General features: G+C 43.0%; 1 protein-coding gene across 9 annotated transcripts in view; it reads left to right on the top strand.

Moving 5' to 3' along the window:
• PCNX1 (pecanex 1) overlaps positions 1 to 25,752 on the top strand; it is a 162,359-nt gene that overhangs the window by 24,953 nt on the left and 111,654 nt on the right. For all 9 annotated transcript variants that reach the window (XR_012903471.1, XM_075927290.1, XM_075927293.1 and 6 more), the window contains exons 5-6: positions 720 to 809; positions 5,027 to 6,718. Coding sequence is in view for 8 of the 9 variants with exons in the window: in XM_075927290.1 (XP_075783405.1) it covers positions 720 to 809; positions 5,027 to 6,718 (1,782 nt within the window). In the remaining variant the exon portion in view is untranslated. The remainder of the gene's footprint in view (positions 1 to 719; positions 810 to 5,026; positions 6,719 to 25,752) is intronic.

Below are 25,752 nucleotides of genomic sequence, written 5' to 3'. Positions count from 1 at the left end.
TTTTGTGTACCCCCCCAGGCATTATGACTTTCACTCCTATTCTCGGGCAGTGATTCTCAGGCTTCAGTCCCTCCTCCGGGGGTTGTGTAGTAATTTTTATTGTCAGAAGGGGGTCTTGGTGGAGTGAAGTTTGAGAACTCCTACCCTAATGTAAATAAGGCTCAAGGAAGTCATAGCATATTGTTTCTGCTAGTGGTCATTGATCAGAACGTTACTTAAAAAATAGGCAACATTTCTTATTACAGGTTTATTTAAAAACAAGGTAGGGAACTGTTATTAGCAAATAACTTAATCTGTGCAACATACAGTCAAGGTAGCGTGATGAACCTAACTTGCTGTATACAGTAACATGACAAACTCCTAATACGCTCCATCTTCTATTAGGGAAGTGATATGATTGATATTTCGTGAATTTGCACTGCAACCTTATTTTAAGAGATATTGTCAATTTAAAATAGAATATTTTTTTAAAGTAGTTTCAGGTACCTCACCTGCCTCTGGGCAAAACTGATCAAGTAGACACTTTTTTCCAATTCTTTTCTATTACAGTATTTGTGTATTAACTGCTAGGCAAAACACTTTCAAGCAAAGTGACTAAGCTGAGGTCTTCGAATTTTTGACTGTTATGTTTAGCATCTTATTTGTAAAGGAAAGATTTTTAAGGATGCGTACCCTTGAGTTAATATTTTGAGCACTAATATGCGTTTTATGATATACAGGAGATACTGACACTGCAAAGACTTCAGATGATATCAGTTTTAGTCTTGGTCGGAGTTCTAGCATTTGTAAAGAAGGGAATGAAGAACAAGGTGAGACGTCTGGTTTACTGTGCTTTAACATGGCATTATGATCTATGATTGTCAAAAAACTTCAGGAGCTATTGCATTCTTCAAATGTCACTTCTAATAAATGTTAGTTTAGGACAATTCAGCCTCATAGTAATACAACCCTCCCCTCTCTCCACACACATTTCAGTTAAATATCATGTCTGTTACATGAAGTTCATGCTGTGTCACTATTGATACTGCTGGACAGAATGTGGAATAGCTCATTTATTTTTTAGATGGTACCAAAGAGATGGTATCTTGGAGTTGCTCTTTTTCTTGATGAATTATAGTAAGCCCTTTGAAGGATCCTTTGAAGTTCACAGTTTGGATGGGATGCTCAGTTTTCTGGCATTGTCCAAAGGGTGTTGGATATGTGTTGCATATTCTGCCCACTTGTCACTGAAAACTGTCTAAAAAGCACGACTCTCATGTAGTTAGTTGCAACTTAAGACTTACAAAAGGTTAGTAAGACTTACAAAAGGTTAGTAAGGGTTTTTGTGCTTGGGGGCATATTTACAGTGAACTGCTTGCAGGATCAGAAACTGCATGTTGTATCAGTATATGTGAGAACTCTTACTGTGATGCCTGAAAATGTGATCATGCATCCTTTTGTTGCATGTTTAAGTTATAATCTGTCATTATCAGTTTTATTTTTAAACTTATTTTCATGGTTTTATAACTCCATGAAACAATCTTGTTAGATGTGAAGCTTAATATAAACTTCCAGACTAGAGAATTTTTTCATGGTGACTTGTCTTAGTACAATTTATACTTAGCCATTACCTTTGTGCAAAACTCTGAAAAATGTCTATTTTATCCAGTAGCTAGGTTCCCTCTGCATTCAAAATTATGTTTGCCTCATTGACAAAAGTAGTTTCAGACTTTCTACTCTAGCTCAGCAGCACTAGCTGAGAGTCATCTGGATCCTTCTACAGGTTGGAATTCCCTGGTCTGGCACACTCGGGACCTGAGCAGTCTTGGATGAGGGATTTTACAAGACCAGGGGAAGGTAATTTCTGGCCTCCCCACTTTCCAGCCGGTCCCACCGGGCTTCCCAGCCCTGCAAGGCCGTTCTACTGCTGGCCTCTCCTCCAGGACTCTCTGGTCCTAGAACGTCCGTGGTCGGGACTAAAGAGTGCCGGTTTAGAGTAGGGATGTGAATGACTAGTTGACTAACTGATAAGGAAATGCTTATTAGTCGGCAGGCTAGTTGACCAGTTGCTTCCCCGCCCCCTTGCTGCCTCGATTAGAAAGAAGCATGGGGCTAGGGGAGGAAAGGGTGCTTCAAAGCAGCAGCACTGCATGGAGCCTGGAGCCAGACCCCAGGCTTCACACAGCGCTGCCTCTTTGAAACACCACGTGCAGCCTGGAGCCAGCTGGCAGGTCCCCAGGCTGCGTGCGGCATTTCAAAGAGTCAGCGCCGCGTAAAGCCCGGGATCAGCTTGGGACTCCCCCACTGAACCCGGGCTCTGTGCGGCACTGCCGCTTTGAAACGCTGTGGGGAGCATGGGCCAGTGGTGGACTGCCCTGCTGGCCCTATGCTCGCTGCAGCATTTTCCCCTTAGAAGTGTAGTAACAGCCCTAGGGCTGTTGCTACACTTCAAAGGTGGCGGTGCCCTATCGACTAATTGAATAGTCAATGCCAGTTGCATTGACTGTTTGATTAGTCAATTAATCGAAGTTTAACATACCTAGTTTAGAGAGGTTCAATTTGTGCTACTTGTGCATAAGCAGAATTACTATTAAGTTCCAATGAGTTACACTTCTATGAACTAGGGATATTAATGTATAGTCGTTTAAACAATTAACCGATAAGCCTAGGCCTAGGCTAGCCTAGGCTTATCAGTTAATCCAAATGTCTACACATACTCCCTCCAGGTGAGTGGGAGGTGTGAGCTGACTGTTAAGTCGGTTCCCCATGAGCACCAGATCCCGCTGAGGCACCTGTCTGTTCCCTTCCCCTAGTTCCACTGCCTCTTATAGAGAGGCGGCAAGGAGAGTGAAGGGGGCAGGTGGGAGCTGGTATATGTGGGAAGTCAGCTTTTAAGGTGGCTCTCTGTGCATGCTGGCTACACGGAATTGGCTGCCTCCCCCTCTTGCTGCCTCCCACAGAGGTAGTGGAGGGTGGAAGCACCGACTTCGCAGAGCAGTCTCTTCCCCTCCCACTGTTTCCTCTGTATCAGAGGCAGCAGCGCGGGGATGCGGGCAGGCGGACTGCTGGAGCAACCCCCATCCGACTCCCATCATGGACTGATTCCCTCCTGCCACCCTCTGCTGCTGCCTCTGATACAGAAGCAGCAGTGCAGGGTGGCAGGAGGCTCCCTAGGAGTGGGGCCAGGAGTGCACTAGCTTCTGGCTCGACCCTCAGGGATCATTGAATAATTGTGTAAGTGCTAAGATTTTGTGCAGTTACACAATCATTACATTAAATGATATCTAACATCCCTAGTATGAACCCACTATAAACAAGAGGTGGTAACTGTGTTGGCCTAATTTGGCTGCTTGGTCTCTTATGTCGGTAAAGTACAGAAGAAGGGAAAAAAGCTTCACTCTTGATGCTTTCTGGAAAGCAGGCAAAGGAAAACTCTTCCTGTAAATATAATAAAAATAGTTTTAATTTGAGTGCATGCCCTGCAATTGTTAAGGCAAACATGATACCTCATGATCTTTTTACAGCACTATTTTACAGAAGAGAGCTTCACTTCACTTTTGAATTAGTATTATTTATTTGTTTACCTACATATGGGATTCAACACTGCAATTTAGAAGAACTCTAATAACTTTGCCTTCAGGTGGATTGTGATGCAGCTGTTTGCTGTCAGTGCATACAGATTTGTTAAAATGAGCATTTTATAGTCTGTGGCTGGAAAGTAATGCATCCTATGGGTTTTTCTGAATGCCTTTTGGATCTACTAGAGCAGGGGTGGCCAACCCATTTAACAGAGAGCCAAAACAGTGGCAGAAAAAATGTGAAGAGCCACACCAGAATTGTCAAGCCAAAAAAAAAAAAAAAGCCCCCCAGAACATAATTGCCAAGCAAAACCAAAAAAAAAAAAAATCCTTTAATAAAGGAGGCTGCCCCTTTACGACGGCCACCATCTTGGGTGCCATTTTTAAAACCCTGCAGCTCTGACCTGGTAAGCACAGGGGAGCCAATGGGGGGTGGGGGCCATTGGAGTGGGGGGGGCAGGAGCGGCTTCGTGAGGTGCACTTTTAGGGGGCAAGATGCACATGTGGCTTGTGAGCTTCAGGTTGGCCATGGCTGTACTAGAGTCACTCCAATCATTGGGTCTTACTGCAGTGACTGCTTTGGTCACCTTTTAAATTCATATAAGACTGAATGTGCCATATTTACTACGTTCTCCTTCCCTCCTAAGTTTGAGACAAAGTTCACTAAAGAATTGCAGTCACTGTTATGGCCTCCAATAATAAGGTGCAAGTTGGACATTGTTTAATAATTCTATTCTGTCCAAGTATTGAGGATGTGTGACTCTCCATACAAACTATGTAACCTGTGTTCTATCTTGACAGTCCTTCTTTCTCTCAGGCTACAGCTACTGTTTTATTTTTTGGAAGAAGATTTGCAAATAGCACTTGCATTTGCATATCTTCTTCCATTTTTTTTTTTTGCAGAAGAGGTTTTTCCGATATTTGGCCCCATGTGGATGGGACCAAATGTCGGAAGAAACCCCTCTTACGCAAGACCCCTTATTCTTCATAAATTGAGGTTTACAGGGCCTTGCAAAAGAGGGTTTTTTCCTGACGTTTGGCCCCATCTACACTGGGCCAAATATCGGAAAAACCTATTCCACAAAAATAATCGGAAGAAGTTATGCAAATTCAAGTGCAATTTGCATATTTTTTTTCAAACACTGAAGTTACGGCAACACTGCCTTTTTTTTTTTTTTTTTTTTTTTTTTTTTTGTTGCAAGTATAGCCCATGTTTAACTCTCATGAGTGCTGCAACGATATTTGTATTTTTACTGGCAGGCTCTACTAAATTACTGCTCAGCAAGACTTCCAGAACCTGAAATGTTGCAGTCTAGTTAACTGGATGTGTAAAAACGTATTTATTATTGTTATAGCCACTGACTGACTTGTCACTGAGCTGTTTCTTTTGATGTTGAATAGTAACTTCTTAATAGAATAAAAATTGTGTTCTTGTTGACCTTAATATTTTCAAATGTAAATTTACACAGATTTGGCAGCTGATCAGAAGCTTCTTCATCTGGTCTCCAATGACTCCTTTGTCTCCATCCAGCCTTCATTCTCCTCTGGACAGGATTTTCCAAGGGACAACAGCGATAAAGTGTGCCTCCCTAACAACCATCATGTGGATCAGTCTCTGTCTAGCGCATGTGACACTGAAGTGGCTTCTCTTGTACCTTTGCATTCCCACTCCTATAGAAAAGATCACAGACCACGAGGTGTGCCAAGGACATCCAGCTCTGCTGTTGCTTTTCCAGATGCTTCTCTAAATGACTTCCCCCTCTATCAACAAAGACGAGGACTAGATCCAGTCAGTGAGTTGGAAGCTTCCAAACCCCATTGTGAATCAAAAGAATCCTTAGCTGAGAACTCTTGTATTTCAGGAGTCTTTCAGTTAGATGACATCCTGAAAAGTAGCAGCCCCCAGCAGCTGGCCAAGAGCGGGAAAAGCAAATCTCTGAAAGCCGAGAAAAGCGTGGACAGTCTGAGAAGCCTGAGTGGTAGGAGTAGTGGTTCAACAGAAAGCTATTGCAGTGGAATTGATCGCGATACTAATAGTACATTCAGTAGCTACAAAAGTGAGCAGACGAGCTCAACTCATGTAGAAAATGTGTTGTCAGAGCATGAAGAGATTCCTAGAGAAGAGAGAGAGAACAGCAAGAAAAAGGACTGCTGTGTTGACTCGGAAGATGACAGTAGCTCTGCTACTGATAAAAGATCTAGCAGTGAAAGGACTGCTGTAGAAATGAGCACTAATAGTGGTGTTCAAGAGGCAAAGGATTCTAATACATCTGATGAGATACACAGTCAAAGGGGTCTTGGTGTGTCTGCTTCAGAAGAAGCCAATAAGAATCCACATGCCAATGAACTAACTACACAAGTAGACAGGCCACCTGGGAAGGCTGCTGATACAAGAGATAATCAGAGTGAGAAATTGACTGTCTTAGTTGATTCAAGAACTTGTAAAGAAATGGGTGGTAAACAAAAGGAAGGAGACGTCCGACCTAAATCCTCTAGCTTAATCCACCGGACAGCCTCTGTTCATAAATCGAGCAGGAGACGGACAGGAAAAAAGCGGGCTAGTAGTTTTGACTCAAGCCGACATAGGGAATATGTTTCCTTTCGAGGTGTATCTGCAACCAAACCCCAGAGTGCTGTGTTTTGTCATGATGAGGACTCCAGTGATCAGAGTGACTTGAGCAGGACCTCGAGCATGCAGTCAGCACACCAGTTCAGCAGTGATAGCTCTTCCAGCACCACTTCCCATTCATGCCAGTCCCCTGAGGGCAAATATAGTGCTCTAAAGACCAAATACATTAAAGAAAGAGGAGGTACAGACTCTAATGCCCGTAAATCCCACTTAGGCTCTGAAGGAATTAGCAAAAAACGCTCAACACGTCGAACTTCTAATACTAACAGTATGAAGAGTCGTGCCAGAGTATTAAGTCTGGACAGTGGTACTATAGCCTGTTTAAATAACCCAAATAGCTTAATGGCACCAAGTAACATAAAACAACTAACCACTTCAAAATCAGATTTGGAGGCCAAAGAGGGAGAGGTGCTAGATGAGCTATCTCTATTGGGAAGGGCTTCACATTTAGAGTCAGTCACTCGTTCTAGGAATAGTTTGCCAAGCCAAGCTATATTTCCTGAAGGGGAAGAGCAAGAATCAGCAAGTGGAGGTAAGTAATAAATTTAGTGGAGGTAAAATTACCACGTTACTAAATTTGCTATCCATGATTACTTGCTTTTTGACTTATTACATGAACTATGCTCCAGTTCTTCATCCTGTTCTGGTTTTAGTTTTACTAGAGACAAAAGCTTCTCCATGGAAGTTTTGTGTGTTAAAGGATGTAAAGCTTTTGGGACTGTGTGTAAGGGAATAATGCAATATTATGGAATCTATTGTTTTGTTTTACTAGAACTGTGTTTTTTAGGTTACATCATCATAACTGAGGTTATACCTGCTTCACCGTTGCCCTCAAAACTAATTAAAAGAATCCCGTGTAAAATTATGAAGCTTTTTTTTTAAAAAAAAAAACCTTTGTGCTACTTGAAATTGCAGGAATAACTCTTTGGTGTCTGATTGCAATTGTCTAGCATTTCTTGGCACTACACTTCGTTAAAAAAAAATCTACCCTTGTTTTGGATATGGATGTGAATGGGTAACTGGATACCTGGTAAGCATCACCCTTAATGGGTGATGCTTACTGGGTAATAATTGTTACTCAGGAACAGCTCTCCCCTAACCTCTCCTGCTGCTTCTGCTCTGTGCAAGGCTGCTGACTCCCAGCCTACAAGCCTATGCAGGCTGGGAGCTGGCAGTCCTTCCCCCTTCCCCTCACATTGCTGTTTCCTGCCCTTCCCTCTCCACTTGTGAGGCGGTTAACTCCCAGGCTGCCCTGTCACATAAACTAGGAGCCAGCAGCCCCTGCTACTCCAGCCGGGAAGGGGAGAAGGACAGGGCACTAGCCCCTCGGGCTGGAATGGTGTCATTCCCTCTCCCCTCCCCCCGTTCAGTCGTTTTAACCTGTTAAACTTTTACATTTACCCAGTTAACTAATTAAATGTGATTTTTATATCCCTAGTTTTGGATTGCTTTTTCTCATAACAGTTGAGTTACTTTACTAAATCTTTATAGAATGATACAACTGGAAGGTCTCCTAAGAGATCAAGTCTAGTCCTCATGGCAGGACCAAGCACCATCTAGATTCTCTGACAGGAGTTTGTATAACCTGCTCTGTAAAATTTCCAATAATAGAGATTCCACAACATCCCTGAGCAATTTATTCTATCCCTAACTTACCAGTTAGGAAGTTTTTTCCTAATGTCCAGCCTAAACCTCCCTTGCTGCAATTTAAGCCAATTGCTGCTTGTCCTATCATCGGAGGCCAAGGAGAATAATTTTTCTCCCTCCTCATTGTAACAACCTTTTAGGTAGTTGTAAATTGCTATCATGTTCCCTCTGTCATCGTCTTCTTTAAGTTTAGACTAAACAAACCCAGTTTTGTTTAGTCTTCCCTTATAGGTCATGTTTTCTAGACCTTTAATCATTTTTCTTGCTCTTCTCTGGACATTCTCCAATTTGTCCACTTCTTTCCTGAAATGCAATGCCCCGAATTGGACACGACACTCTAGTTGAGGCCTAAGCAGAATGGAGTAAAGTGGAAGAATTACTTTTCATGTCCGGCTAATACAGCCCAGAATGACACTTGCTACTTTTGCAACAGTATTTACCTTGTGGTCCACTTTCACCTCTTGATCCTTTTTCTGTGGTACTCCTTCCTAAACAGTCATTTCTGTGTGTGTAATTGTGGTTGTGATTGTGATTGTTCCCTCCTAAGTGGAATACTTCATAAGAACGACTATACTGGGTCAGACCAATGGTCCATCTAACCCAGTATCCTGTCTGCCGATAGTGGCCAATACCAGATGCCCTAGAGAGAGGGAACACAACAGGTAATCCTCACGTGATCCTTTCCCTGTCACTCACCTCTGGAGAAACAGGCTAGGGACACCATTCCTACCCATTCTGGCTAATAGCCATTGATGGACCTAACCTCCATGAATCTATCTAGCTCTTTTTTGAAACCTGTAAAAGCCCTAGACTTCACCATATCCTCTGGCAAGGAGTTCTTCAGGTTGACTGTGCACTGAGTGAAGAAAAACTTCCTTTTGTATGTTTTAAAGCTGCTACATATTAATTTCATTTGGTGACCCCTAGTTCTTATATTCGTCTTCTCTTTTCTAAGATGAAAAGTCCAAGTCTTTTTAATATCTCTTCATATGGGACCCATTCCAAACCTCTAATCATTTTTGTTACCTTTTTCTGAACCTTTTCCAATGCCAATATATTTTTGAAGTCAAGTTACCACATCTCTATGCAGTATTCAAGACATGGGTGTACCATGATTTTATGTAGAGGCAATATGATATTTTCTGTCTTATTCTCTATCCCTTTTAAAATTATTCCTAACATTCTATTTGCTTTTTTGACCGCTGCTGCAGACTGAGTATATGTTTTTAGAGAACTATCCACAATGACTCCAAGATCTCTCTCTTGAGTAGTGGTAACCAAATCAGTTCCCCTACTTTCGTATGTGTAGTTGGGATTATTTTTTCTAATGTGCATTACTTTACATTTATCAGCATTGAATTTCATTTGCCATTTTGTTGTCCAATCACTTAGTTTGGTGAGATTTTTGTGAAGCTCTTCAGTCTGTTTTGGTCTTAACTATCTTGAACACTTTATCTATGTGTCTAACAATTTAATTCTTCACTATAGTTTCAACTAATTTGCCTGGCACTGACATTAAACTTACTGGTCTGTAATTGCCAGGATCACCTCTAGAGACCTTTTTAAATATTGACGTCATGTTAGCTATCTTCCAATCATTAGGTATGGAAGCTGATGTTAAAGGATAGGTTACAAACCACAATTAATAGTTCCGCAATTTTACATTTGAGTTTTCAGAACTCTTGGGTAAATGCCATCTGGTCCCAGTGACTTGTTACTGTTAAGTTTATCAGTTTGTTCCAAAACCATCTCTAGAGACACCTCAATCTGGGACAATTCCTCAGATTTGTCACCTAAAAGGAACGGCTGAGGTTTCGGAATTTCCCCAATTTCCTCAGCTGTGAACACCGAAGCAAAGAATTCATTTAGCTTCTCTGCAATGATTTTATAATCTTTGAGTGCTCCTTTAGCATCTCGAATGTCCAAGGGTCCCACTGGTTGGCTAGCCAGCTTCCTGCTTCTGATGTACTTTAACATTTCGCTATTGCTTTTTGGGGTTTTGGCTAGCTGTTCTTCAAACTCTTTTTAAACTTTTCTTATATTTTTACACTTAATTTGACAAAGTTTATGCTCCTTTTTATTTTCCTCACTAGGATTTGATATCCATGTTTTAAAAGATGTCTTATTTGTCACTGCTTTTTTTTTTTTTAAACTTGGTTAAGCCATGGTGGCACTTTTTTGGTTCTCTTACTATGTTTTTTAATTTGGGGTTATACATTTAAGTTGGGCCTCTCTTATGGTGTCTTTGAAAAGTTTCAATGCAGCTTGCAGGGATTTTACTTTAGTCACTGTACCTTTTAATTTCTGTTTAACTTCCTCATTTTTGTGTAGTTCCCCTTTCTGAAATTAAATGCTACAATGTTGGGCTGCTGAGGTGTTTTTTCCACCACAGGGATGTTAAATTTTATTACATTATGGTCACGATTTCCAAGAGGTCCAGTTATATTTACCTCTTGAACCAGATCTTGTGTTCCACTTAGGACTCAATCAAAAATAGCCTTTCCTCTTGTGGATTCCAGAACCAGATGCTCCAAGAAGCAGTCATTTAAAGTATCAGGTACTTCACATTTGTCCTTATTGAATTTCATCCTATTTTCCTCAGAGCTTTTCTTGAATTTGTTCAGATTGTGTTGAATTATAATCCTGTTTTCCAAAGCACTTGGGACCCCTCCCAATTTGGTGTCTCCCACAAACATAAGTGCCATTATAAAAAAACACTGATGAAGTTATTGAGCAGAACCAGATCCCAAACTGATGCCCATGGAACCCCACTCGTTTGCCTTTCCTTTGACTGTGAACCATTAATAACTACCCTTTGGGAAAGGTTATCCAACCAGTTATGCACCAACTTTACAGTAGTTTCCTAGTTGTTATTAATGAGAGAATCATGAGAGACTGTATCAAATGCCTTACTAAAGTCTACCAGTTTCCGCTTATCCCCAAGGCTTGTTATCCTATCAAACTAAGCTGTCTGATGGTTTGACAAGATTTGTTCTGGACAAATACACGCTGACTATTAATTATCAACATCTCATCGTCTAGATGTTTGCAAATGAATTCCTTAATTATTTGTTGCATTCTCTTTCCTGTTTGGTGTGTAACGTTGGCATTATTCACCTTTTTATGGATGGGCACTGTATTTGCTCTTTTCCAGTCTTCTGGAATCTCTCTCATTCCATAACTATACAAAGATAATAGCTAATGCTTATATATCCTCTATCAACATCTTGAGTGTTCTAGGATGCATTTCACCAGGCCCTGGCAACTTGAGGCCATCTAGTTTTCCAAGTAATTTTTAACTTGTTCTTTCCCTCTTATAACTTCTGAACCTACCCCGTTTTCACTGGCATTCACTAGGTTAGGCATCCAGTTTCCACCAACATTGAAAATTGGAACAAAGAAGTCATTAAGCACCTCTGTTACTTCCAGATTTTCTGTTTTCTTCATTGAATAACAGGCCTACCATGTACTTGGTCTTCCTCCTGTTTATAACATATTGGGGGAGGGGGGAATTGTTACTCTTTTTCTCTAGCTAGTTTGATATTATTTTGTGCCTTGGCCTTCCTAATTTCCACCTATGTGCTTGCGGTTTTCATATTCATCCTTTGTAATTTGACCTAGTTTCCACTTTTTGTAGGACTCCTTTTTGAATTTTAGATCATCAAGAAACTCCTGGTTAATCCAGGGTGCTTTCTTGCCATACTTGCTATCTTTCCTAAGTAGTTGAATAGTTTGCTCTTGTCCCCTCAATAATATTTTAACAAAACTGCCACCTGTTTTCAAATGTTTGTCCTTTTAGATTGCCTCACTTGGGATTTTGCCTATCAATTCCCTGAGTTTTATTAGTCTGCCTTCTTGAAATCCAATCTTTATTTTGCTATTCTCCTTCCTATTATGCTTTAGAAATGCGAGCGCTACCATTTCATGATCACTTTCCCTCAAACTGCTTTCTTTTTGCAAATTTTTAACAAGTTCCTCCCTGTTTGACAAAATTAAATCAAATCTAGAACTACCTTTCCCTCTTGTAGCTTTCCTCATCTTCTGAAATAAAAAAAAGTCTCCATTACATTCTAAGAACTTGATGGATTATCTGGGTCCTGTGTTATTTTCCCAACAGCTGTCTGGGTAGTTGAAGTCCCCTCTCACCACCAAATCCTGTGCTTTGAATGATATGTTAGATGTTTAAAAAAAAACAACAAAACAACCTCATTGCCTTCTTCCTGGTTAGATGGTCTGTGGTAGACTCCTAGTATAATAATATTGTTTTTTAACCCTTTTATCCTTACCCCACAAGGATAAAACAAGTATTTTGTATTTCCATCTCAACCTCAGTCCAAGTATATGCATTTTTAATATCAGGCAACACCTTCCCCCCTTTTTTCCCTGACTGTTCTTCCTGAACAAGCTGTACCCTTGTCGCTCATTTAGTCAATTTGTATCCAAATATGCTCTCCCCGTTCCTTGAAAGGTGACAGTGATGTTAGATATCGGTTATTTTAGTAATTGTGTAGCAGCAACAATTTCTAGCAGTTACTATAATGCTCCCCTCCCTCGTGGTGCGACTGGAAGCCAGTGTGCTCCTGGTTCCACTCCCGGGGAGCCCCCTGCCACTCCACGCTGCTCTAGCATCCCACCTGCGCCCCTCTCCCCCATGCTGCTGCATATTTATTGGAGGTAGCAGCGTGGAGGGTGGCATGTGAGAGCCTGTATGTGCGGGGAACTGTCTTAAAAGCCAGCTTCCCATATGTTCCAGATCCCTCCTGGCCCTGAAGCGTGGGGGGGACGGGTGGTTCTGTAGGATCTGGTGCTCGGGAAGCCAGCTTTTAAGCACCAGACTCTGATAGGGAAGCGGGGGAGGGGGGGAGCGAGTGATGGGAGCAGGTGGGAGCCAGTACACATGGGAAGCTGGCTTTCAAACCAGCTCCCTCCTTCCCCCCGCACATATTGGCTCCCATGGAGTTGTCTTCTCTCCCTGTCCTCCTCCCTGCACAGCTGCCTCTCTATTGGAAGCAGCAGCATGGGGGAAGGGAGGGCAGGAAGGAGATGATACATGTGGGGAGGCAGCTCCTCCCAGAGGCAGTGGGCTCTGCGGGGAGCCAGTTTAAAAGCCAGCTCCCCATGGGCACCAGTTCTTCTTCCCCCACCCTTGCTGCTTTTGTATCAGAGGCAGCAAGGGATGTGTGTGGGTGCGTGCTGTTTGGATTAACCAACGAGTCAAGACTTGTCAGTTAATCATTTAAACGACTATACGCTGATATCCCTAATTCTGTGGTCAGGGAAGCTGAAGCCATCCTCCCGACACGATTTTCCTAGCCAGCCATTCACTTTCAGGATGCATCTGTGTCTGCCTGGGTCCCTATCCGTGACTAGAAGGATAGAAGAGAACACTCCTACAGTTCAGACTTTCACCTGTACTTGCAGAGCTTTTTATCACTTCTGATCTGTTGAGGGTCATACCTTGCAGCATCATTTGTGCCCATATGCATGAGTAACATGGGATAGTAGTCGGATGGCTGGATGAATCCTTCCGTAATATCTCGGATACATGCTCATGGCAGGCAGCATACCTCCCAGGATGCCATATTAGGGTGACAGATTATTGCTTCTGTTCCCCTCGGAAGAGAATCTCCAACCACCACTACCCAGTGTCGCCGCCCGGGAGCGATTGCTGTGGACCTCCCAGCATTTTGGGATACATGGCTTCTCCTCCACCGCCTGTCTTTGCCACTGTAGCATAATTGTTCTCAATCACCATGGTGGGTGGGTTGGGAGCAGGGGTTGAGCATTTTTGCTACTGCCACAAGTAATCAGCTGCCAGTGACCTCTTCCCCTAGCAGTGTGACAGTACTCCTCTGTAGCTGGTTAGTTTCCTCAACCTTGGATGTCTCCACATGCATACTCTTGAGGAATTCCTCATGGGCATGAATGTTCCTCAGCCTATCCTCCTCCTCCTCCTGTAGCTGTTCTACCTGCTTCCTGAAAAATTCCACCAGTGGTCACCTTTCACGTTGGATGGTTCCCCTAGCCTGGTTTTCTGTGCATGGGAAATGCAGGCCTCAGTCACTGAAAAAACATACCGGGGTCTGGGTAGAGGCATCCATGGCCAGGTTGTCATAGAATCATAGAAATCATAGAATAATAGGACTGGAAGGGACCTCGAGAGGTCATCGAGTCCAGCCCCCCGCCCTCAAGGCAGGATCAAGCTCCGTCTACACCATCGCTGACAGATGTCTATCTAACCTGTTCTTAAATATCTCCAGAGAGGGAGATTCCACCACCTCCCTTGGCAATTTATTCCAATATTTGACCACCCTGACAGTTAGGAATTTTTTCCTAATGTCCAATCTAAACCTCCCCTGGAGGGAGGTCTATCTGGATATAAGCATAGGTAGAGGAGACAGGAAGAGCATGGTACAGGCAATGCAGCCCTTTCTCACCAAAGTGGCTGTATTAGGACTCCAACACATTTAAACTCCCTGGTTTGCAGTGTCCTGATTACTAGCTGTCCCTTGTCACTTAGCCTCTGGCTTTTTTATGCCTTCTCTCCTAGGTTTGCTCTCTCCCCTCTTTAACCACACAGAAGAGGGTGATCATAAGGCTGACTGAGGGTGATCAAGGGAAGAGAGGTTCAGTCCCTAGACACACCGTCCCAACTGACCCAGCTACTGAAATAACCTTCATATTTATTGGAATTTGATGTTTGGCTTTAGCTTTGCCATTGTTACCAAGGTGCAAAATCATTTGCATCAGGAATAACTTTTTTCCTTATTATTATTATCCAACTCAGTGCTCCTGACAGCGAGGGGACTACAGCTTCTTGTTGCTGTTTAAAATTGCTTGGGTTACCAAGGGAACATCAGACATAAACTTGAATTATTTATTGGTTGCAGGCAAAATGAGCACAGGGACATAATTTTTGTTAATATTGAGGATTTCATCTCAATCAGTCAGTAATCTGTTTTAGCTTCTGAGTTTTTATTAGTCATTTTGCCAAACAGACTACCTTACACCAAAAGGTCGAGTCTTGTCACTTGGTTTTTGGAAATTGAATGAATAAGAATGTTCAAGATCTCCTGTATAGATATGATTTGTCTGACTTCTAGTTTTCTTTGAATTTGGATTTTATGTCTGATACCTGGATCCTGTTAATGAAAGTCATGAAAACAATAAAACTGCAAGTGTGTGGGTAGATGCAACTTATAAAAACATTTTGTAATTAAGTTGTAAGAAATTGTAATTAAGTTACTTTTATTAGAGCAAGTACTGAATTTGCTTAAATCATAAGAAGTAATCACATTTCAACTTGTAAGGTGGAATTTGTTTAAAGTCCAAGTGGAAAACTAAACACAACTGACAGTATCCATTTACTGTCCATGATTTAGAAGCAAGCTTTATAACTTAAAGTATGTTTACTTTCTGAAAAATTGTGAAACTGGCATTAAGGATTCTGTCAGTGATTCTTGGTCAAATTTAATTTGTTTGGTAATGTATATAGCCCTGCTTAGTTGCCTGTAGTACAGGGGTGGGCAGTAACTTTTGCCGGGGGGACCACTCCAAGATTTTGGAAAGTGGTCGAGGGCCGCACTCTTCCGTGATATTAATGGAGGAGATGCGGAGTCTGGAGTGGAGGTTGGCTGCAGAAGGGAACTTGGGGTAAGGGACTAGAGTGCAGGAGGGAGATTGGAGTCTGGGAGGCAGTTGGGATGAAGCAGGCAGTTGTGACCTAGGACAGGGGATTGGAGTGCAGGGCTTTGGGATGTGACCTAGGGTACGAGGGGATTGTGATCTGGGACAGGAGATTGGGGTACCAGATCTGGGAGGGGATATGGGTGTAAGAGAGGGACAGAGGGTTTGGGTATGTTGAGTGGGGAGGGCAGAGAATTGGTGTGCCAGAAGCAGACTGTGGCCAAGAGACTGACTTGTCAGCTGCCAAATTAGCCTGCCTTCCTGCAGAGCTTAAAATGTTTCCATGCCAGCCAGCTTGCTTGCCTGGCCATGTTCTTCATGAATATCTGAGCCCAGGAGAGGGGGCTTGATTCTTCTTATCTGCCTGTTATTCTAACAAGCATCTCTCATTGGCTGGTTTCTGCCAGAATGTGCTGGGGGAGGGGCAGCTTCTAAAACTTCCCCCTTCCCCTCCAGTTTCAAAACAGGGCGTAGTCTCATCTCCTGACCCAACACATGGAGGGGGAGGGGGGAGGAGGAGGAAGGGGAAGGTGGAGGTGTTTTTCCTTTTACTGCTTGCAAAGTGTGGTGTTTGTGGATTTTTGGTCTGTGCATTTCATCATTTTCATTTCTCTTATGCTTTGTCAAGGCTGTTCCCTACTCCCGCATGACAAATGCAGAAGTGGGGGCCTGCAAAAGCACTCCAAAACCTGATCTCTACAGGCTTTGGTACCAAAACTTCCACCCCAAATCCTAATACCCGGACTTTGGGGAATATCCAGTGCCACCACCCAAGTATTCCAAGGAAACCAGGGAAGGGATCACTTGGGAAACCTCCTCCCTAAAACATCAGGGGTGCCTCAAGATTTTTTCCCCAAAGAGCGTGAAAAAGAAAAGAGAAAATAAGCTGCAGGCTGCTGTAGCTGTAGTCAGAGGCATCCATACCCACAGGTAGATTTTCCAGGTCACAGAAATGAGCCAATACCAGGTTAATTAAAAAAAAAAATAAGCCAACTTTTATAGGTGCCAGGATAATGACTAGATGGAAAAGAGCCACCTGTTAATTTAGATACTATGGAGGATCCCCTGGGCTCAGGACTTTAAGTACAAAAGGAAAACACTTTTAAAGGAAAAGAAAAAAAATACACTTTGAACAGCTTTGAACATTAATTCCACATTCCCAAACCAGAAAACAATAAAACCTAAGCCCCAAGCCCCTTCCACATTCCAAACGCCTTGGCCCAAGACCAAAGTCTGCACCCTAACCCTCTACCCCAGCCTGGTGCAAGTGTGTGAGGATGGGGGAGGAAGGTGGATGGAGTGTGTAAGGTGAGGCCTTGGAGAAACGGTGGAGGGAGGAGTAGGGCCTCAAAGAAGGGGCAGGGAGGAAGTTGGGCAAAGGTATTTTGGTTTGAGGTAGATCTTACATTGACCTTAAATTGAAAAAATGATCTTGTGGTTAAAAGGTTGGAGACCACTGATTTACACTATGAAATACCCTTGACTAAATCTTATCGGGGAGCCATTGCTGAGGGGTGTCAGCTGTTGAGGGGGATGATCCTGAAGGCTGCTGGCCTGGGGAGGGGTTGATTAGGGGGCTGCACCAGTGTTCTGGCTGCCCCAAGGACAGCTGCCAGGGGCTGCCAAGCTGCAGCTGCTTCTGTTCTTATGACTACTGCTCAAATGATCCCTGGGCACAGTTGCACCAGCCACTATGTGGATGGTCCCTGTGGTCAGCTGCCCTGGACCACTTGACAGACATGGAGTCCTAATCATTAGTAATGAGTTGTAGAATTTAGCAAATCACCTGAGCAAATCTGAATAAAAAAAAGAATCCAGTCTGCTTTTTCACAAATAGCGCTTAGTGGTTAATATTGTTAAACATAGTAAAAAGACCTTTGCCATCAAAATGGTAAGCAGCTTTGATTTTAATACCAACTGGAACGTGTAATTAATAAAAGGTCTTTTTTTGTAATCTCTGTTCTGACCATAACTGCATTCTTGTTAGTTTAAATTCACTTACCTTAAACTATTTTAGTAGAAGTTGTTGTTTTAATGGTTTGTGATGTACAAATAAGGATGGACACAGTACACTGTCTCTAGAGATAACTGATCTTAATATGAGGACTCATTGCACCATGCTTTTATGTATTTAAATTTTAATAGATTATAACAACATGCCTCAAGGCCTAAATGTATTATAATTGCAAATTTAATTTTAAGCAGGTTTATTTTTAAAGAGAAGATTGTGTGTAGCTTAAGTAATCCTTTTAAAATCTAGTTTTATCCTCTCTAGATTGAAATTCCTCATGATGTTGTTTTTTTCCTATAGAACGCAGAGGGTGTTTAAGAAGCTGCTCATCCTGTTCCCTTGTCTTATTTGGTGGTGTATAATATACTCTTGCCATAACCATGTAATCATGAGCCGCAACTAGAATCCTATCTCTAATATGGGCAACCTAAGTCTTAGTTCCTTTTCAGGCTGAATGTGTCGTATGTACATGCCTGCTTGTGCTACTATAATCTTTAGGCAACATTCCCCTCTTAAGCCAATAACATAACAAAGAATTCATAATTCCTGGTGTTCCTCCACAGTATTACAGGTTTCAGAGAGGTAGGTGTGTTAGTCTGTTTTAGCAAAAATAAGAAGTCAGGTGGCACTTCAAAGACTACTAGAGAATAAGCTTTTGTGAACTACAACTCACTTCCTCCGATGCTGAAGAGAAGGAAAGATAGGGAAAAAACACTTTATCCCCCCCCCCCCACTTTTTCTTTCTTTGTAGGGCTTGCTTATCACTTAGACACAGTTGCATAAGAGGCAACTGAATGAAATGGAGTAGTTAAACTTCCAACTTCATAAGTAGCTATTTAACCCTTTATGGTGTATATGGTAGGGGCCAGGTTCATGGCAAAAGTGGAAATATGACTGCATAGTAAGCAAGTTCAGGATTGAGAACAGGTTTGTCATTAACCACCCTAACCCACTTTTTTTCCTCCTTTTGCTTTCCTGCTTTTGCTTTCACTGGCTCTATTTATGGACAACATCCACAAATGGCAATGTCAGTGAAGGCTAGCCACTCAGTATAAATATTTCCGACATAAACCTTTACTCACCGTAGCAAAAGGTTAACACAGTTGGATAGCACAGTATGTTGTGTAGAAAGTCCCTGAACTGCTTAGCATTGTGTTCAATCTTGGGTGCCCAGTGAGCTGTAGATCTGTGATACCTTGATCTGATTGTAGCTTATTGCAACAGATGCTCAGGGTAGTAGACGACAGCTTGATAGGCTTTTGCTGGAGCAGTCATAGAAAGAATGGAAGCATGTGTAACTAGCATAAATTAGCAGCCACTACCTTGAGTCAGCAAACTGTAAGGAGTACCCTATAGTTCAGTGGTTTTCAATTTTTGTTCTCATGACCCACTTGAAGAAAATTGTTGATGCCTATGCCCTAACATAATTATATCTTTTGACTAGACTCTGGGCTCAGGAGTGGGTCTGGGAATGAAGGGTTAGAGGTGCAGAAAGAGGCTCAGGGCTAGGGCAAGGGATTGGGGCATAGGCTTAAGTACAGTGAGACTCAATCAGCTGAACAGCGTGGATTCTAAGGCTGGCTTCTCACCTGTTCTGGCACCTCAGACCACACTATGCCCCAGAAGCAGCCAGTAGCAGGTCTGAGTTCTGGGCAGAGGTGTGCAAGTGGCTCTGCGTGCTGCTGTCACATGCAAGCACCATCCATCCAGCTCCCATTGGCTGGAAACCACTGGCTGAGACACCCTGTTGCCCTCTGCTTAGGAGCTGGACCCGCTGCCAGGGCCGGCTTTAGGAAGTGCGGGGCCCAATTCGAACTGTCTTGGTGGTGCCCTCCTCCCAGCCCGGATTTTTTGTTGAGCAAAAAAAAACCAAACCACAACCACACACAAATATCACATCAATTAGATCTGATCAAAATCATATCTACATAATTGAACATTTTTCAAAAAAAGCCATCCTTTATTATGCAAAATTTTACACAAAATTAAATCAGTTGCTTTAAGTGTAGGTCAAATATTTTCAATTGCAAACTATCCAATTTTTTCAATAAAGTTTAAAATTTAATTTTTAAAATGTTACTAGAGAGTGTTGCAGTTTTCTGTTACATTGATTTACTTTTTAAATAGCAAAAATGGAGTCTTTGTTAAGAAAGTGTCAGTTGTGTGGTCAAATTCCAGTCCTTAATGACTTCAGCACCAATGATTTCACTAGGTAATATGGTACTTCACCACCATTGCCTCCTTGCACTGCCCTTCAACACATTCCCTGCATGTTGAGTCCAGAGTCAGTCTACACAAGATTTTATCAATGATTTTTGCTCAAGCAATCACTGTGACAAGACAAGGACTCTCAATTGATTCGAGTCATCTCTGCCTTTAAACACTGGATGTAAAGTGTCAGATATAATTGAGGATTCCTAAATAGACTCTACACCACCAGAAATAAAACCTGTTTCTATCTTTTGTGACTTTCAGTTAGATGTGACTCACTGTCCTCTGCTTAGTGTTCAAGTTATGGTAGACCCTAAGCCAGGTCATATTAAGTTCAGGTCTTTAACCTTTTAATCATACAATATGGATAACAACATTTCATTCTCCCAGCTCCAAGTCTTAAGTGAATTTCAACCCAAAAGAGCCAAAATTGATCACCTTGTGTCTACTGATCACTGTGGCAAAGTAGGTTGTCTATATAAATAAGGTCTGCTTGTGAAGCCTTTTCCTACAGTTGATTAACAGATGGCAGTAGATGGCTCATTCAGACCACTGGCTCATAATAGTCACCCTGACCAGTCATTAACTCACCCTACTCACACTACTTTCCATTGTCTCTATGATTCTCTGATGAGATGTGACAAAAAAGGAGGATGGAAAGGGAAACTGAAGGGAGAGACCTCTCTAAATTCACCAAAGAGCAGTATGGCCAACCCAAAAAATCACAAGGAACGCCTATACAAAGTTATGAGACTGGTCTACAAATCATAAGATATTTTAAAAATAAAACATGTTGGAGTTTTATTGGCCTTTTGTTTTTTGAGTATTTAAGGTTCATGTTTTAAAGCTTTCCTCCTTAGCTGTAAGGCCCAGAAGTATAGAAAACTTTTTTTAAATGAAAGCTGAGATTCCTACATAATCAATTGACTCCAGGCCTTTAGAAAAACACCAAGGCTATGTCTGGACTGGCATGATTTTCTGCAAATGCTTTTAACTGAAAAGTTTTCCGTTAAAAGCATTTGCAGAAAAGATCGTCTACATTGGCACGGATGCTTTTCTGCAAAAGCACTTTTTGCAGAAAAGTGTCCGTGCCAATCTAGACGTGCTTTTGTGCAAAAAAGCCCCGATCGCCATTTTCGCGATCGGGGCTTTTTTGCACAAGACAAATCTGAGCTGTCTACACTGGTCCTTTTGCACAAAAGTTTTTACGCAAAAGGACTTTTGCCCGAATGGGAGCAGCGTAGTATTTCCACAAGAAGCACTGATTTCTTACATGAGATCGTCCGTGTTCTTGCGGAAATTCAAGCGGCCAGTGTAGACAGCTGGCAAGTTTTCCCGCAAAAGCAGCTGCTTTTGCGGAAATACTTGCCAGTCTAGGCACAGCCCAAATGTTTTGAGACTCATGATAAAACAATGGAGGAATTCTTGTAAGCCCATGCTTTGCCCACAGTATAAATAAATAAAAAAATCTTCTCCACTAAACATCCTAATGATACTGCAAATGGTAAACTGAATTCAACAGCTCCTGAAATGAACAGGTATCAACCTAGTTTTTCATATTTGAGATGGGTTACCAGGAATCATACATGACAATATGAAATCTTTCCATTCTCAAGTCAGCATATTCAAAAAGCACCTATAATTTTGATCCATGCATTTATTGGATAGTGAAAGAGAAAGAGGAATTAGTGTAGATAAATGTTTAAATTAAAAAAAAAAAAGACTGAAGGAATTAGGACTGGGCTCCTACATCTCACGTTCAGAACTGACTAGGACACTTATGACCAGAGTTTCAAAGGTGTGTAAAGATCAGATAGATATCTTTGAAGATCCGAGTTGGCAACTGTCTCTTTAGGAGCTTAATTATCTTTGAAAAATCTGAGCTTAGATTTCCAAGTCCAATTTTCAAAAATGACTTTAGTCACTCAAGTGCCTTTGAAAATTTTAACTGAGTGACTAAAGAGAGAAAAATAGACAAAAGGCAGGAGATACGGTATTCCTTTTAAAAATGTGACATCTGTTTTTAGCTAAATTTTATATTTTTCTCCCGGGGCAACTGACAGCTTCAGCCCCCTCACTAAGCCACTGCTCCCCCTCCTGCAGATCTATCATCTTATGCATGTGCAAGATCTGTGAGAGCCGTCCCATGAATCTGCAGTTAGTTCCGATGGTGCCTGCTTCTGGGTGGTGTCTCAATGCTGCCACATTCACCTCCAAAGAGGGGGCTTCCCAAAGCAGGCCCTTGCTGCTGACTCCCAAGGCATCCACAGGTCCAGTCTCCTTTCTATGGGCCCACTTCCCAGGGCTCCTTGATCTTGGATCTGGCTTCCATCCCTTCTCCAAGCCCCATCAGAACTACTGTGCCCTCCTTAAGAAAAGAATAAACAGGAGGATTGGAAATTAACCCACCCAGTCTCACGTCCCCTAGGCAGGGAATGAGCCATCTACATTAGGCCCCAGCTGGAGTATCATGTCCAGTTCTAGGCACTACATTTCAGGAAATGTGGATAAAGCCCAGAGAAGATCAACACAAATGATGAAAGATCAGGAGAACATCAGATATGAGGCAAGGCTGAAGAAATTAGCCCTGTTTACCTTGGAAAAGAGAAGACTGAAAAGGGACATGAGAGCAGCTTTCAAGTATCTAAAAGAGTATCATGAGGAGGAGGAGGAAGAAAAATTGTTCTGCTTGGCCTCTGAGGTTAGGATGAAAAGCAATGGGCATAAATTGCAGATATTTAAGACTAGGTTAGACAGACACCTGTCAGGGATGAGGTAGGGCAACTCAACTTCGGAAGCCCCAGGGGCCACACTGATACTTACAGAACATGCTGAGGGCCTCAACTTAAGTGTGGTTACATATGCAAACAAATATATACAAATAGATTCTCTCACACTGACAGGCATGAATACAAAGATTAAGGCAAGACTACACAACACACAGGCCCCATTTAAGTCAGTTCTGCTGATATTAACAAAATTCAATAGTTACCTGATTTCTACCCATGTGACAACACTTTTCATGAGCAATGACAGTTCAAGAATTTAACTACTAAAACACATAACAGAAGATCGTTAGACTGACTACTTTTGTTTTGGCTCCCACTCACCGGCCGCGCGTTGATCCCCACATACACCCAAACTGCAGCGTGGGGCACAAACAAACTGGTCGTGGGCAGCATACCAAGTTATTAATAAATATTTTATAAACTTTTACCTTCTCTCTGCTGCCATGTCTCCTCTCCTTGCTCCATCTCCCCTGGTGCCTGCTGCCCACTAACTCCTCACCCTCCTCTGCTGTCCTGACTCCTGCTCTTCTCACTGCCCTCAGCCCCCCTGCAACCTGCCCCCCTCCACCAGCCCTTCTCTCCCCCCTGTGCCCACTCCTCCAGTAGCCCCACTCTGATCATGTGAGCGACCCCTCCTCATCCCCTCTTCTAACACCTCCCTCTACACACCTGCCCTGCCTCTCTCCTGTGGTGCTGGTCCCTTCCCTGTAGGTGTCTGCTCTTCTGCTTCACGCCCAGAATCCCCTGGCACCTGCACCTTCCCTTAGCCTTGCACCCTCCTGGTGCTTCCCCTTCCCTCACTGCCCCTGCCCCCTTTGCCCTCTTTTTCCCTGATGTCCACCCCCTCACCACTCTCTGCCCCATTCCCCTCCTGCCCCTCTGTGCCCTCACACATGACTTGCTCCATCCCTACCTTTCTCATGCCCCCCTTCTTTCAGGCCTTCTCTCAGCACCTTCCCCTCCAGCCTCCAATGCCTTTCCCCTCTCCTCTCCTCTCCCAGCATCACCCTGTCCCCCCGCTCCCACTGACACCTCCCCTCCTGCCCTTTTCCTGATTGTTTGTACTTGGCCTCCTACCATTTGTCTCTCCTCTACCCTGTCTCTTGGTACCTTCCCCTTTTTTCCTCTTCCCCCTCTGCACAAGCCTCTTCCGCTCTCCCTCCTACCTTCCGTACAAGCCCCTCCCCCTCTGCACAAGCCTCTTCCTCTCTCCCCCTTCCCTCTGTACAAGCCTCTTCCCTCTCCATTCAAGCCCCTTCCTTTCCCACCCCGTCTAAGCCCCTCCCACTCCTCCACCTTCTGCTGTCTGCCGGGCCGGACTGTGAATTGCGTGTGCCATGGCGGCGGCTGCGTGGCATTTTTCAGTTTTAAAATCCCGGGCGTCTCCCCGCCCACCTGCGAACTGCATGCACAGCAGGAGCAGCCGGCAGCGTGCGCAGGTAAGGGCGGGGGGGAGCTGAGCCGAGGGAGCAACTTCCGGATGCAGGGGCGCGGGGCTCGAATCAGCTGAATCAGCTTAAGGCTGGCCCTGCTTGCTGCTAACCACTTCTGGGGTGCAGTGTGGTCTATGGTGCTAGGGCAGGGAGGAAGCCTGCCTTAGCAATTCCCAGTAGGCATCTGATCACTCTACAGCAAAGCAACCCAGTGCCTGGCATTCCACAACCCAGAACTGGGTTGCAACCCGTACTTGGGAAACCACTACTCTAGTTGCTTGCCACTGGTGTTGAGTATTATTTACTATTGAGAGCTTCCCTATGGCCCTAGAGATAAGTTCCCATTAGAATACCAGTTATAGAATGCTAGGAACTTTACCTAGTTTTCCACAGGGCGGAATGATAGAAAGTACAGAATGTCTCCCCTCCCCTCCCCCCCCAAAAAAGCATGCTATTGCGGTTTACTTAAAATATTTGGCTGCACTTTTTCTTGTTTCCTACCAGCAATGGGAAGCATTGTCTACGACTAAATCATCTTGACTGAACCTGAAATAACAGTGTCTAGTGTAAAAAAATAAACAAAACAACAAACAATTTTGAAATATATGAAATGATGGTGAATAATGGAAGCGAAGTATTAATGTCTTGTATTGGCAGCACTCGTACAACTGTTTGAAATTTTTTTTTTAACTGAGTATACTTTTCTGAAAGAGAATGACAACAAGCATTAGGATGCTTCTCACATTTCAGGGCTGTTTGCTGGATTCATTGCTGACTTCAGTGTTTACATGTATTGGTTATTTGATGCATGTCAGTCTGGAACCAACTTGAAAAAATCTGATTTCTAGTTAAACTAGCAGTTCATTTCTTGAATGTACTTCATAGATATGCTTGAATTTATCGGTACATGGGTAGCCATGAGCATTATCTATGCGCCACCCGTGAAACTTTGTACAGTACTGCTAGAGGGATTTATGGGATATAACTCTCAGCTCTACAGAATTTAAGTAGGGCTTGAATGTAGAATATAACTTGGTCCTGTGTTAAATGTGACTTTGAACAAGCAGGAAAATAGTGGTGTATATGAGCTTAATACAAAACACCTTCAATACCACCAGGTCCTGCAAATTCCCAGTATCTTTCTATTTATCTCACCTAGGTTTTATGAAGCTTTTATACATTTTACTTCCTGTCTAAGGTATGAAAGTTAGATCTTCAGCATAAATACAGGTTGGACTTCCCTGATCTGGCACCCTCAGGATCTGACTGGTCCCAGATAAGAGATTTTGCTGGACCACAGGAGGTCATTTCTGGCCCCCTTGGTGCCAGCTCCACCCCTGGTGTAATTCCTTTGTCCCCACCCCACCCTACCCCAAAGTCTGGTTAACCTGCTGTCACAAACTGGTCAGGTTCTTCCTGCTGGCATTTCCCCAGTTTACTGCGAGTACACACTCTGAAACCCTTGTGTGCTTTAAGCTTCTCTGGGTCTCAGTAAGCTGCAGCATTGTTCTTTTCTTTAATGATACATGCACCTGGTGCATAGCCTGAGCCTAAGTGCCCAGGAGCTGTCTACACAGGAGCTCACAGGTGTGATTCTTTGTTTGAGCTAGTGCTTAATAATAGCAGTGCAGCCCTGGTGGCAGCTTGAGCTAGCTGCTAGAATATAGACCCAGGAGATTGAGTGGGATTGTACTTGCTCAGTTAGCCAGAACTGCCTCATCGATAGCCATAGCTATGCTGCTAATTTTAGTGCACTAGTTCAAGCAGAGTTATCCTTTTCATGGAAATG

Source organism: Pelodiscus sinensis, chromosome 4 (assembly GCF_049634645.1).
Source record: "Pelodiscus sinensis isolate JC-2024 chromosome 4, ASM4963464v1, whole genome shotgun sequence".
Lineage (NCBI taxonomy): Eukaryota > Metazoa > Chordata > Testudines > Trionychidae > Pelodiscus > Pelodiscus sinensis.
The sequence above is the reverse complement of the archived record's forward strand: the minus strand, read 5'-3'. Positions and strand labels throughout refer to the sequence as shown.